This window comes from Rosa chinensis, chromosome 6 (genome assembly GCF_002994745.2).
Source record: "Rosa chinensis cultivar Old Blush chromosome 6, RchiOBHm-V2, whole genome shotgun sequence".
NCBI lineage: Eukaryota > Viridiplantae > Streptophyta > Magnoliopsida > Rosales > Rosaceae > Rosa > Rosa chinensis.
The window spans coordinates 20042426-20054473 of record NC_037093.1 but is presented as its reverse complement, the minus strand read 5'-3'; the positions used below and the strand labels follow the sequence as shown (position 1 = coordinate 20054473).

The 12048-nt window shown below is 37.5% G+C and overlaps 2 protein-coding genes across 2 annotated transcripts; one reads left to right on the top strand and one right to left on the bottom strand.

The window, feature by feature from the left end:
- The first annotated feature begins 241 nt into the window (after nt 1-241).
- LOC112169158 lies at nt 242-1906 on the top strand. The gene is made up of 5 exons (XM_024306141.2): nt 242-619; nt 847-926; nt 1284-1402; nt 1506-1582; nt 1670-1906. The coding sequence occupies exons 1-5, from the start codon at nt 394-396 to the stop codon at nt 1693-1695; spliced, it is 528 nt and encodes a 175-aa protein (XP_024161909.1). The 5' UTR covers nt 242-393; the 3' UTR covers nt 1696-1906.
- Nucleotides 1907-5396: 3490 nt separating this feature from the next.
- On the bottom strand, nt 5397-8518 carry LOC112174687 (transcription factor bHLH63). Its single transcript, XM_024312482.2, has 7 exons — nt 7552-8518; nt 7135-7356; nt 6896-7030; nt 6729-6800; nt 6328-6540; nt 6141-6243; nt 5397-5608 (listed from the first exon to the last, which is right to left on the bottom strand). Exons 1-7 carry the CDS (start codon nt 8038-8040, stop codon nt 5571-5573), a joined length of 1272 nt encoding a protein of 423 aa, XP_024168250.1. The 5' UTR covers nt 8041-8518; the 3' UTR covers nt 5397-5570.
- Nucleotides 8519-12048: the final 3530 nt, after the last annotated feature.

Genomic DNA, 12048 nt, shown 5'->3' with positions numbered 1-12048 from the left:
AAGAGTAAACACGGTCACTTTGTTAGGTGTTTTTCAAATCCACATTCAAATATTTTTAAAACTCAACAGACCCATTCTTTTTCTTTTTACAATTCTATATATTTATAACTCTCTTTTTATTTTTTTGTATTAATTCAAAATTTTAGAAGCAAACACGCCCTAAAAAAGTTCAAATTTTTTTTATTTTTTTTTTGGCAAATAATAAAGTTCAAATTTGGGGCGGGTCAAGAAGTTGGACCAAGAACAAGAAGAAAAGATGGACACGCTTTCTGGCGGTTGGCATCAAAACCGCATCGCATTTCCAGACTCCTCAAAAACCACCGGAGCCAAATTCCACAACAACAATCCATCCCAGATTTCCATTTCTTTCTGAAACCCAGTTTGCAAATTGCAATGGCTTTGGAAACGGTGAAGGAGGACGAGCAAGTTTACAGCTGGAGAGAAGTGACGCTATCTCATTCAATCTCAGGCCTCGAGAGAGAGACCGGGGAGAGGAGGCGAGGCCGTGACATACTCATAGCCATCGATCATGGGCCCAACAGCAAGCACGCTTTCGATTGGGCCCTCATTCACTTTTGCAGGCTTGCTGACACCATCCATCTCATCCATGCAGTTTCCAGTTAATCATCACTTACTTCATTCTTGTTTGCATTTTAGTACATCTATATATGAGTCTTGTTCTTATCAATTTCATACTTTTATGTGTCGGGTTTTTTCTGGGCTTTGCGTCATCTTTTGGTATGTGCTCTTTTCAACCTTAGATGCATGTGGATTCTACGCTGGCCTAATGTTTGATTTAGTAGGCTAGTAGCTCAAGTCGTAAAACCTGCTGTGCTTTGTGTTCAGGTGTGCAAAACGAGATTGTTTATGAGGCGAGCCAGGGGCTAATGCAGAAGCTTGCTCTCGAGGCATTCGAAGTTGCTATGGTGAGTAAGGCGCATTTCCCAATTTATATTGTTAATGGTCGATGATCTCATTTGGGTTTCAAACCTGGACATTATAGTCGAACAACTTTTGGCCATTGGTTTGCCTATTGCAATTCTTAAGGTGAACTTGGCACTTGGTATCATTTTGATATTTGCATCTGTAAATCATTTGGTGAGCAAAATTATTGAACCACTCTGGTGACTCTAGCATTGTTACTATTGTTCATTTGTAGTTTTTGGATAAAACTAATATATGTAAACTGTGATGGGCCATTGAGAAGTAGACAAATAACATGCTTAAATTCTTTTTTCGGGTATTCTTTATGTTTAATTTTTGTATAATCTTTTTGGAAGTAGGTGAGGACTAATGCTCGAATTATGGAAGGGGATCCAGGTAAGGTAATTTGCAAGGAAGCAGAAAGAATAAAGCCTGTAGCTGTGGTCATGGGTAGTAGAGGCCGAAGCTTAATTCAAAGGTTTTCTCTCTGTTTCTCTGTGACTCACTCCTTTGTTATTTTTGTCTGTCAATCTGTCTCTCATTCAGTCACTGATTCAAATTAATTGCTGGGATTTCTTCAGTGTACTACAGGGGAGTGTCAGTGAGTATTGCTTCCACAACTTTAAATCAGCTCCTGTTATAATTGTTCCGGGAAAAGGTACTATTTCCCTTCTTATAATTGGAACCTTGAACTTCACTGGATTCAGAAAATATAAACTGAAACATATCTATCTTGAATTGGCAGAAGTTGGAGAAGAGTCATTGATCTAGCTTGTGGAACTCACGGTATGTTTAGAACTGTTGTTCAGCATTTAACTATTCTGTAAATTTCATTTAGTAAATGCTAGCTTGGATGTGTGTATTCGGAACTTGGAGGCCTTGTAAGAATCAACTAATACCAATTAATAGTTACATGAAATGTTCAGAATTGGTATTGTTTAAACTTTGTTATGTGTAGATACTATTATAGTAGATGCATTTATGGCTTTCTTAGTTTCATTATTTGGAGAACAATGTAAGCGGGCAGATTCTGCTATAAGCCTAGTGTAAGTCTGAATGGGTGATTCAATTATAGAAGATAGAGGAGACTGATTCTGACTCTACATTTCTATCATTCTGTATCCTCAATATTCACTTGAACTTCATGATAGCAGATGAAGTCGAGATTGACCTTGGATTTCTCCCAACCCATGCAGTTAATTGCATTACCATTACCTTGTAAGTTTGACTCTCTGAACTGAGTATGGGAAGCCAGTTTGCAGTGAGAACAGATAAAAGGAGAGAATGCAACTTGCACTCCCCTGACATGCCAATACACGGTATTCACCCACACTTCATTACATTAGATGAACCCAAATTTTGATTTGAAAGTTGATTTTCTTATAAGAAAATTAATAAGCAGACTACCTAGAGGATTGGCTATACAGATGAGTGTCAAGGCTACTGTTGCTCACTGGCTTTACGTTGTAGAAGCCTAATAAAGGATTAATAAAGGCATGATTCGTAGACTACACCGTTGAAAGTATTTTGTTGGGTTTGCTCCTAGAGGATTGGCTATACAGATGAGTGTCAAGGCTACTGTTGCTCACTGGCTTTACGTTGTAGAAGCCTAATAAAGGATTAATAAAGGCATGATTCGTAGACTACACCGTTGAAAGTATTTTGTTGGGTTTGCTCTCGTCAGAGAAAAATTCTTGTTACTGCCTCCAGCCTTGTGATTAGACGAAGAATGAGAATTAGAGTAATGGAATTCTGATGATCAAGTCAGTGAGACATTAAACTTAAGATAGGCTTCTTCTTGAGTTTAGTGAGTGGAATTCTTATGGCGTAGAGCAGTGTTAAAATCTGGTCTCTGGAGTGTAGGCATCCTTGAGTTGTAATGACTCTTGGAGGTTAAGTATCCAACTATTATGTGGCCAAGAGTAAAAGTAATTTTACTACGGGTTTGTTACTTGTTCTCCCAATTACTTATGGAATAGGGCATCCTAGAACCTTCCCAGTTGGCACCAACACACATGGGGGCAGCAAACCTTGATTGAGGGTGAGGCTTATGTACTTTTGTAGATCATATTGGGGCTTGATTGCATTTTAATGTACATGTTGGGTTTTATTGGGGTCTCCTTGTTAGGCCCAACGTCAGTCTTTGAGATGGTTGAAAACCGAATCTCACCTCGAGTCGTGCACTCGGGTCGTCATCACTCTGAGCATCGTCGTTATGCGTCTCACAAGCTTCCTGTCTTCAAAATGAACCATAAATTTTAGGGTAGTGTGGTAAGTGGTAACCTTTTGGATTCTCTTAGTAAGAAAAAGACACAAAGTAGGAGCTGACTAGCTCCAAACAAATTTGTAGAGCTGAACTAATTTGCGCTATGCAGAAAGAATCTTTTAGGTTTAGCGTTTTATTCCTTAATACAGCACCATGTAGAGTGAAAGGTGGGAAAGAGTCCGAGAGATTATAGAAAAAACTTCACAAAAAGTTGAAGGGGTCCCAAGAAAAGGAAAGGGCAAGATCATATCTCACTATCAATAGGAACAAAGAGAATCAAAGAGATCATTCCTTTGGATGAGGCCAGATCCACCTCCTTCTCACTATTATATATGGCTTGAATATGAAGAAAGATGATCCCTTTGATTTCTAACTACAAGAGGAAGAAGACGCAGTAAGTTATGTGAAATCAGAAATCTGCAGTGGTCCCAAACCAATTTGCTGCAACTTAATACTTGAAAGCTTCCCTTTCTATTTTGTTTATGTAGTAAAACTACAACAGTGTGACGTACCTTCATTGCTTGATAGAGAGAGACGAAAGAGAGGAAACTCAACAAGAGAAGATAATTTTTGGTGGTGACGTGTAAGCTTTAGGTGACAAAAATATCCGTGGTGAAGATGGTTTCTGCAATAAGGTTCATATTTCATTAACTATTAGCTGCCTGCGGAAAGTATACTTAGCGGGGAAGGGTTTGGCAAAATTGTGTATGGTCACTTTAGATTTTTATAGCAACAGATTATTCGTTCCCCTGTGATCGATGTTTACAAATTATACCTGTAGTGAAAATTTACATTCATTGCCTCAATACCACGAAAAGAAAAGTCTTGTTAAGGCAACGAAGATACACGGTTTTTGGTTGATTAACTGTTTTTTTTCTTTAGAGGAGTACTCTCGAGTTACATGTTTATAATAGGACATACATATCTGTATACATTTATTTGTATATATCAAATTTTTACTGCAAAGCACGAGTAGATATCTTTTGAAAAGTATAAGGTATGAGAGTATTTTTTGAAAATTATGTATATGCCTGAAAAATGGGAGGACCTAGAAAATCACCTCTCTTGAGTTTGTTCTTTCTCTTTCCAAGTATTCAGCTGAAAGATAAGCCTGGATAGCCTTAGAAACCGTCCTCTTCTCTGCTGCATACCCCTAAATTAATGGGCAGTTGATGAGGCTTCATATGTACATGACATGCTTTTTCTAGAATCATCCATGCTCACATATAGTATTAAGTGCATATGAACTTTCAAACCGGTCGTCTGCAGTGATGCATGTTTATGGCAAAGGCCGTTTCAACTTTAATGTTGCTGAATTCATCATTCACCTTCAGATTGAGTATCAAATAATTTATTTCTTGTACTTTGGGGTCCCCTATCTATATCTACATCATCATCATTCATTATAAATGTAGGTGTGAATTTGGTGTATATAAAGTGACTATCTACTGAGAGTTTTAAGTTTGAGCGCCGACTATATTTTTAGGAGTTTATTCTAATGTCATTCTATGATATGAACGGTTCGTTTTAGTTGAATTGAAAAATTGCTGATTGCTCATTGCTGTATAAACCTCCTATTGCTCATCAGCTGACCATGTGATATAAGAGATAAAGTGATAAACACATCGATGAATTGGGAATAAAAATCTCAACCCATGTTGATTATTACTTGTGAATGCTTTACTCAGCAGACACATGAAAACAAGTTTAACCAATTGAATGCGTAAGGTTTGGATAAGCAAATTCGTCATGTTTCTTGGCAATTTGCTTTGTTTGCTCTGCTTTAAATTGCTGTCACACCCTGTTCATCACTCTGTTTGCTTAAAATCTTAAATTATCAGGGTCTCTATCAACAAATATTATTATTCTTCTAAATGGGGGGCTGAGAAGGTCCACCAGTAGGCTCATACCCGCTGCCCCTCATGTAGTGCTTGTTTGAACTTGTCTCTCATATTCATCTATCATAGAGACAACTTGCATAGCTGCATTCCATCACCAAATTACAGCTATTTGCTTCACAATTGTGACTTGCTTACGATGCGCAGCTTTGTCTTTCACTTTTACAGTTTTACTTCATATGGATGGTAATTTAATCTTTTCAATGGGTTCAATGGTAACTTGTTTGAAACAAGGGGTTCCATTTTCTTTTCGCCATCAACCATTTATAAGTACTTGCAAATTCTGTTAGGTTGTTGCTATAGTAATATGGAGAATGGAAGGTGTTAATGGTTAATAGGAGGAATTTATTTTATTCATACTATGTTGTAGGTATACATACAAACATAAATATGTTATGTACTTAGGAGTAAAAAAAAAATCTGGATCAGAGGCATTAAGTAAACGCTTCCAAGAATCATCAAATGATTGATCAATGTTTGGTTCACATCTCCATCTTTAAATTGCTAGCTTCAATGGAACCTGCAAAATAATGAGGGCTGTTAGATAAGAAATGTGGGATAAGATACAACTACACATGGACTGGTTTCCACTTCAATTTAGTATCATCACTAGTTGATTGAGTGAATTATAGACTAAATATTCTGAATTGGGGGGACCGTTTTCATTTTACTCAAGACTTTTATATAATGGACACACAACATCACCATTACTGATGATAGCCATTATATGGTTTACGGAGTCAAAATGCATCAGACCCTTTAACTGCTACCACTTTCTATCCAAAATGTTTAGGCAATATCGTAATCATCAAAGGAGAAAATCTGTGGTTTATCGATTTTGGAAGAAAAGGAGATGGAGGTTCATCCACACAACTTTTATATACGTATTCCAATTAGAAAGGACATTTCTAAGCAAACTCTGCTTAGAGACTTGCGGCTCTATGCGGTCCTGTCTCTGTCAAGGTGGTTAAACCTAATTAATCTTTATCTTAGGGCAATGTTATATGGAATGCTAAAAAGGCACCAAAGACAGATTTTTTAGTTCTATCTACCTGTAAATGGTTGAGACGGAAATTGTGCTGTTCTTCCTTGATGAAATTCCACATTGAAAAGGTTTTGTATATCGGCATCCCAAGTTGTAGGAGGTTGGACTTGCTGCAAGAGCATACATAATCTACCATCAAAATATTGCTAAATTTATCGGGTTTATACTAGATATACAAGTGTAGAAGAAATTACCGTGAAGCAGGATGTGTCAACAAATGTTTCAGGGATTGATATAGGAGTACTGATGCTTCTTCGAAGCAGCGCTGAATCAGGGGAAGTTATCCCATTCTCCAATCCCGAACATTGAAGCAATTGTTGTATGTGATTAAACTGAAGATATGCAGAACTAGTCATTTCTGATGACATTCCAATTGTCGGAAAATTGGCCATGTTTGCAGGAAACATCTGTTAATTTTCAAGCAAAACTAGAGTTAGCAACATATATTTGGATCAACAGATTGATGATTACTTAAAGCTACTTCATTTGTTAAGCCATTTCAAGCAGTTTTGTTTCTTTTTTCAGTCTATTTTAGAGATTATATGTTGACCAACCTCATGTACTAGTTACCTTGTGGGATTTAAAGTCTCCTTACCTCTTTTGTAAACAAGTCGTCGATGTTGAAATCAAGCCTCGGATTAACAGCAGCTAGTTTCATAGACAGGAACTGTTAATTAAGAAGAGGATCAAAATTAAGAATACACAAGAATAAAAGATATCCAGGAAATTCCACAAGTGATGGCAAGATCAAATGTATGTCACCTCTACTTGTCGTTGAAGGGATTGAACATAATTGATGATTTCGTCTAGCATACCAGCCTTGCCAGTGATCTTGTTGCACCCTGGTACTAAATCTTGCAGATACTTCATTCTTTCACTAATTTTTTCCCTCCTCACCTTCACGATCACAAGCAAAATTGCATAAATAACACAAAATCGAACAGCAGGATCTATAGCATAACAACAAAAGAGTGCCAATATGTTCTAACAGTAATACTCACTCTCTCAGCCAAGCTGTGGCTATCAGTGGCCTGACCTCGGCGCGCCCGGACATGAATGTAATCCGGCTTTTGAACCTCGGAAGCTTTTGAATTCTCTTTTGAAGTATCAGCAGAAGATTCTCTGTCGTTGTTCTTGGTGCTATTTTGTTCTGTGATCTTGGAGTCACCCTCCTCTGCACACCCCTTCATTCTTTTGTCCGAGGAATCATCTTCTGCTACAGCCTAGTAAGCCCAGAAAGATTTACATAAGCCAATTTGCAAAAAGTTGACCAAAAGATTGACCCCTTTTCAGAGTCAACTTATAAAACCAAAATACATAAAAGCACTTGGCAAAGATGAAGCAATAAATAAGAATGTGGATGAAGTTTAAAGCAGTAAAACAGAGGAATCAAGAAAATGAAAGAGACAATTACAGACCTTATTGTTTTGTGCCTTATCGGCTTTCCTCTTCTTAAAGCTTTCCTTGCCGGCCGGCGAGCTAATCTTGGCAGGCGGGACGGCGTTGTTGCTCTCAGTCTCGGCGGCAACTTTGGGCGGGCAGCTGAAAGTCCTGGAAATATTATTCATCTCAAACCCACAAGACCCATAACCCAATTCGGTCCACCCATTTTCCGAACTCAGGTCGGGTTTCACCGCCTGCCCCATCCCCAAGTCGCCGCCGAGCCCGATCAACCCCTGGAAATTCTGAACCTGGCTCGCCTCAATTGGCACGTGATTGAACACCCCATTGAGCTCGTTCCCGCCAAAGTAGCCTTGGTGCTGCTGCGGCTGCTGCTGGAACTGGTCGTGCTGCCACCTCATCCGAGTCCTCTGTCTGTCCAGCACCGTCATGTCCGTACAGTTTCCGGCGACGAGGCCTCCCGGCGCGTTCATACAGTTCAACATCTCCGGCAGGGCTCTGTTCATAGATCACAAAACAAAGTTTTGGAATTTCTGTCCACAACTGAACTCGAGATCGGTCACGAATTCGAAAGGTGTTGGATTATATTACTCTATACCAAAAACAAGGTTACACTGTTAAAGAAATGGTACGTGCTACGGTTTGGTCGTAAAGGGTCCGCGTGAAAGTACATGTATTATTCAGTCAGTGATGATAATGGAGCTGGTGGGTGATTGTGTTAGAGCAGTTGGTGTGTTTGAGACTTGAGACTTGAGACTGAGACTGAGACTGACAGAGAGAGAGAGAGAGAGGGTGGGTGGGGAGGGTGTGTGAAAATTGAAATGTAAGAGTGCTAAAGGGGAGGGTGAGAGTTGGGTATATATAAAGGCAAAGAAAGGGGTTGGCCGGAATCTGACAAGAGAAGTAGCCGGAATTATTAGAGAGGGAGAAATGGAAAGATGATAGAGGAGAGAGAGAGAGCGAGAGAGGGGGATGGAGAAGCGACTGGGGCAGTGAGCCATCGAATGTATCCACATAACCAGAGGCCGTGGGTTGTGGGACCCGTTTGACATGACCGCCACGTGGGCTTGTCCTGCTTAAAACGGAGGTGGTTTTTTTTTTAATTTTTTTTTCAGGAAGAATGTTTGGTTCCCGACGGAACGGGGTTGTAGGGCGTTCAGCCTTCTTTCTAAATTTGCCTAATTCAGGTTTAATTAGCTGCATGGTTTTGGTTAACGACTTGCGATTGCATGTAATCACGCTTATAATTAAGGAATCTATTTGTAATATACTTTTGATAAACAAAAGTCTGACTAATATTCTCGTCTTCAATGATTATGACATCTTGTATTTGGGGGGTGGGGTCACAATTCTATTAACTCGAATAAAAACACTGATTATTATGATAATTTGAAAGTTACAATGCTTCAACAAAACGATACGATTTGAGAGAATTTCTTTAATATAATTAATAAAATTATAGAAACATGAACTTTTAAGCCTTTGTAATTGGGATTTTTGAAGAAGAAAAAAACGGTTGGAAATACTCTTAGCTACATAAGTGAAGGATCAGGACTTCAAAGGGGGAGAGAGCAACGTAATGTCTCCAATGGATTGGAAGGGAAGAGTCGAACCAGAATTGATCTAGGACGGTCCAATCATTGATTAGTTTAGCGGGCGTAACTCAAAGGCAACAACATAGCTGTCTTTAGTAGTCACCACGGCTCCACTCTTTTTGTCAAACCAAGAAATATCCTGGATCAATTACGAATTGCTTTTGAGTTACACCTGCTAAACTAATCAATGATTGGAATTCTATTAACTCGAATAAAAACACTGATCATAATGATAATTTGAAAGTTCCAATGACTTCAACTAAACGATACAATTTGAGAGAATTTCTTTAATATAATTAATAAAATTATAGAAACATTAACTTTTAAGCCTTTGTAATTGGGATTTTTGAAAGAAAAAAAACGGTTGGAAATACTCTTAGCTACATAAGTGAAGGATCATGACTTCAAAGGGGGAGAGAGCAACGTAATGTCTCCAATGGATTGGAAGGGAAGACTTGAACCATAATTGATCTAGGACGATCCAATCGTTGATTAGTTTAGCGGGCGTAACTCAAAGGCAACAACATAGCTGTCTTTAGTAGTCACCACGGCTCCACTCTTTTTGTCAAACCAAGGAATATCCCGGATCAATCACGAATTGCACGTAGTTACTATGATGGATCTCATTTAAGCCTAAAATCTAGGGAGTTAATATTCTTCGATGAAGTTATGTTTAATTTTAAATTAATTAAAACCAACTACAACAGGAGAATTATAGACTGCTTATCAGTCCTACGACCCAAATTTCATACTTTCAAGGGTTATTATCACAAATGGTACCTGAACTATACCTCAATCTTATCGATGGTACCTAAACTTCAATTTTGATCACAACCAGTACCCGAACTTTTCGATTTCATTTTAAATGGTACCTAGAGCTACCTCCGGTCACTATTCCAACTAAAAACGACATGGGAGGCGATCATAGTGATGATTTTTGATGATTTCGAGGGTTGCGATTATATATAGTGATGATTTTTGGTAATAGACTTGCCTTGAACTTGTTTTTTTTGTTTTTTGTTTTCTTATATTTGGCTTTTTTGGCCGGAATAGTGACCGAAGGTGGCCTTAGGTACCATTTAAAATGAAATTGAAAAGTTTAGGTACTGGTTGTGATCAAAATTGAAGTTCAGGTACCATCGATAAAATAAAGGATAAGTTCAGGTACCATTTGTGATAATAACCCTACTTTCAAATGTATCGTGAAGAGAACAACACACATTTAACAACCACAAAGGAAATAAGAAGAACACAAATACTAGAGGTTTGATAACGCAGTAAAACCGTCAAATTGAGGTAAACAACTACCGGCCTTAATTTTTGTAGGTCAAATGCAAACAAATGCAGTAAGTGAATACGAACAAACACATATGAATTTACAGCCAACGCGAATAGCTCTAACCTCAAATAATATGCTAATAGCACATATGAAAGGGAGGGATGTTAATCCATTGAGAGTAACACTCAAACACACACAGTTCGAAGATAGGTCTAACACTTATTATTTTGTATAGGTAATTCCAATACATAATATTCTTAACTTACATAATGAATCAACAAAGCTATAGACCTAACCCTTAAAAAAACCTCATGGAATTGTGCAACAGAGGAGACTCATTCCCTAACCTAGTAAGAATCAGAAAGGAATTAAACAACATACGAAGATTTTGTCCAATACCAAATGGACATAGGGATTGTGAGATCCCAAACCCAGGAAGCAAAAAGTGAATTGTCGCCTATGAGTTAGTTTGATTGTAATACTCAAGAGTAACACCTTGTCGAATCAAGCGACAGGCACTAATCACTACTGAGAGCCAAAACTAATATCGCTTAAGCCGTTATAGGCAACAATAACCAACATCGAGTTCTCAAAAAGATCCAAGGACCATCGATGGGTGTTGTCGAACCAATAACCAGTAGAGACAAAAAATAAATCTCTCACAAGAATGCTTCCAAATCAACTTAGCCCCCAAATAGATGAAATAGTTTCATGAAAGCGTTGGGATTAATTGAGTCTCTTTCATTTGAGCAAACGTACTCCAAAATGATCATTTGCTAGTAGTCTAATAGAGATACCCTTACACCTACACTAGATACATCTGCTTCCACACCAGATCACACTCACCAGCGAGACCTATTTTAGAAGATTTTTTGTTATAAATTCTAGAAGCTTTCAGAAAATTCGTTAACTGTATTCCCTAGATTTTGAAAAAGAAATTTATGAGCTGACATCAGTTGCTAAAACATCGTAGATTCTGTATATATAAAAAATTCAATTTACTAAAATCACACTTTCTTTGTGTAAAATTGTGTTATTTCATCAATGGCATTGCCCATAGCCCCAAATCAAAAAAAAAATCCTTAACAATGATTTTCTAGGAAGTAGCTAGAATAAAGAAATAGATGTTGAGTAGACAAAGACATCAAACTCTAGGGAAGAGAGTCAAGAGACTAGAAGGATCCAACTAAGGTTTTCTCTCGTTTTTCAATTTCTCAAAAAAATAAATGGTATTTGAATTAAGCTCATAACTAGCTTATCACTAAATTGATAAAGTATCATACTTTATATCTTGACTTCTTAGTTATTTTGGAGAACATATTTAATTAGCTTTCTATCAATTTTAGCAATTACAACAGACTCGTATAAGTGACTTCTCATTATAACTTTTAGCTATTTTGCTCTTAAATATAAAGAGTGAGATAAACCTCTCTATTATTATTTTAAATTCAAAAGAATTCTTTTTAAATTGTTATATGTAACTTATTAATTGAACTATTTTTTCTTCATTCAAAAAATAATATAAATTCAAAACTAGCTAAGATAGAGAGAACTGATACAGATGTAGTTTAAAAGTTGCTGCCAAAACAACTTTTGTAGCAACTTTGATTAAAAATTTCAGTTTACCCCCCTGAGATTTG

Coding starts and splice junctions, on each gene's coding strand:
- LOC112169158 (XM_024306141.2), top strand. CDS start 394: ATGGCTTTGGAAACGGTGAAGGAGGACGAGCAAGTTTACAGCTGGAGA. Junction 1,403..1,505: donor GGCCGAAGCTTAATTCAAAG/GTTTTCTCTCTG, acceptor GGATTTCTTCAG/TGTACTACAGGGGAGTGTCA. Junction 1,583..1,669: donor TATAATTGTTCCGGGAAAAG/GTACTATTTCCC, acceptor TTGAATTGGCAG/AAGTTGGAGAAGAGTCATTG.
- LOC112174687 (XM_024312482.2), bottom strand. CDS start 8,040: ATGAACAGAGCCCTGCCGGAGATGTTGAACTGTATGAACGCGCCGGGA. Junction 6,541..6,728: donor ACGACTTGTTTACAAAAGAG/GTAAGGAGACTT, acceptor GAAAATTAACAG/ATGTTTCCTGCAAACATGGC. Junction 6,244..6,327: donor TTGACACATCCTGCTTCACG/GTAATTTCTTCT, acceptor ATGCTCTTGCAG/CAAGTCCAACCTCCTACAAC.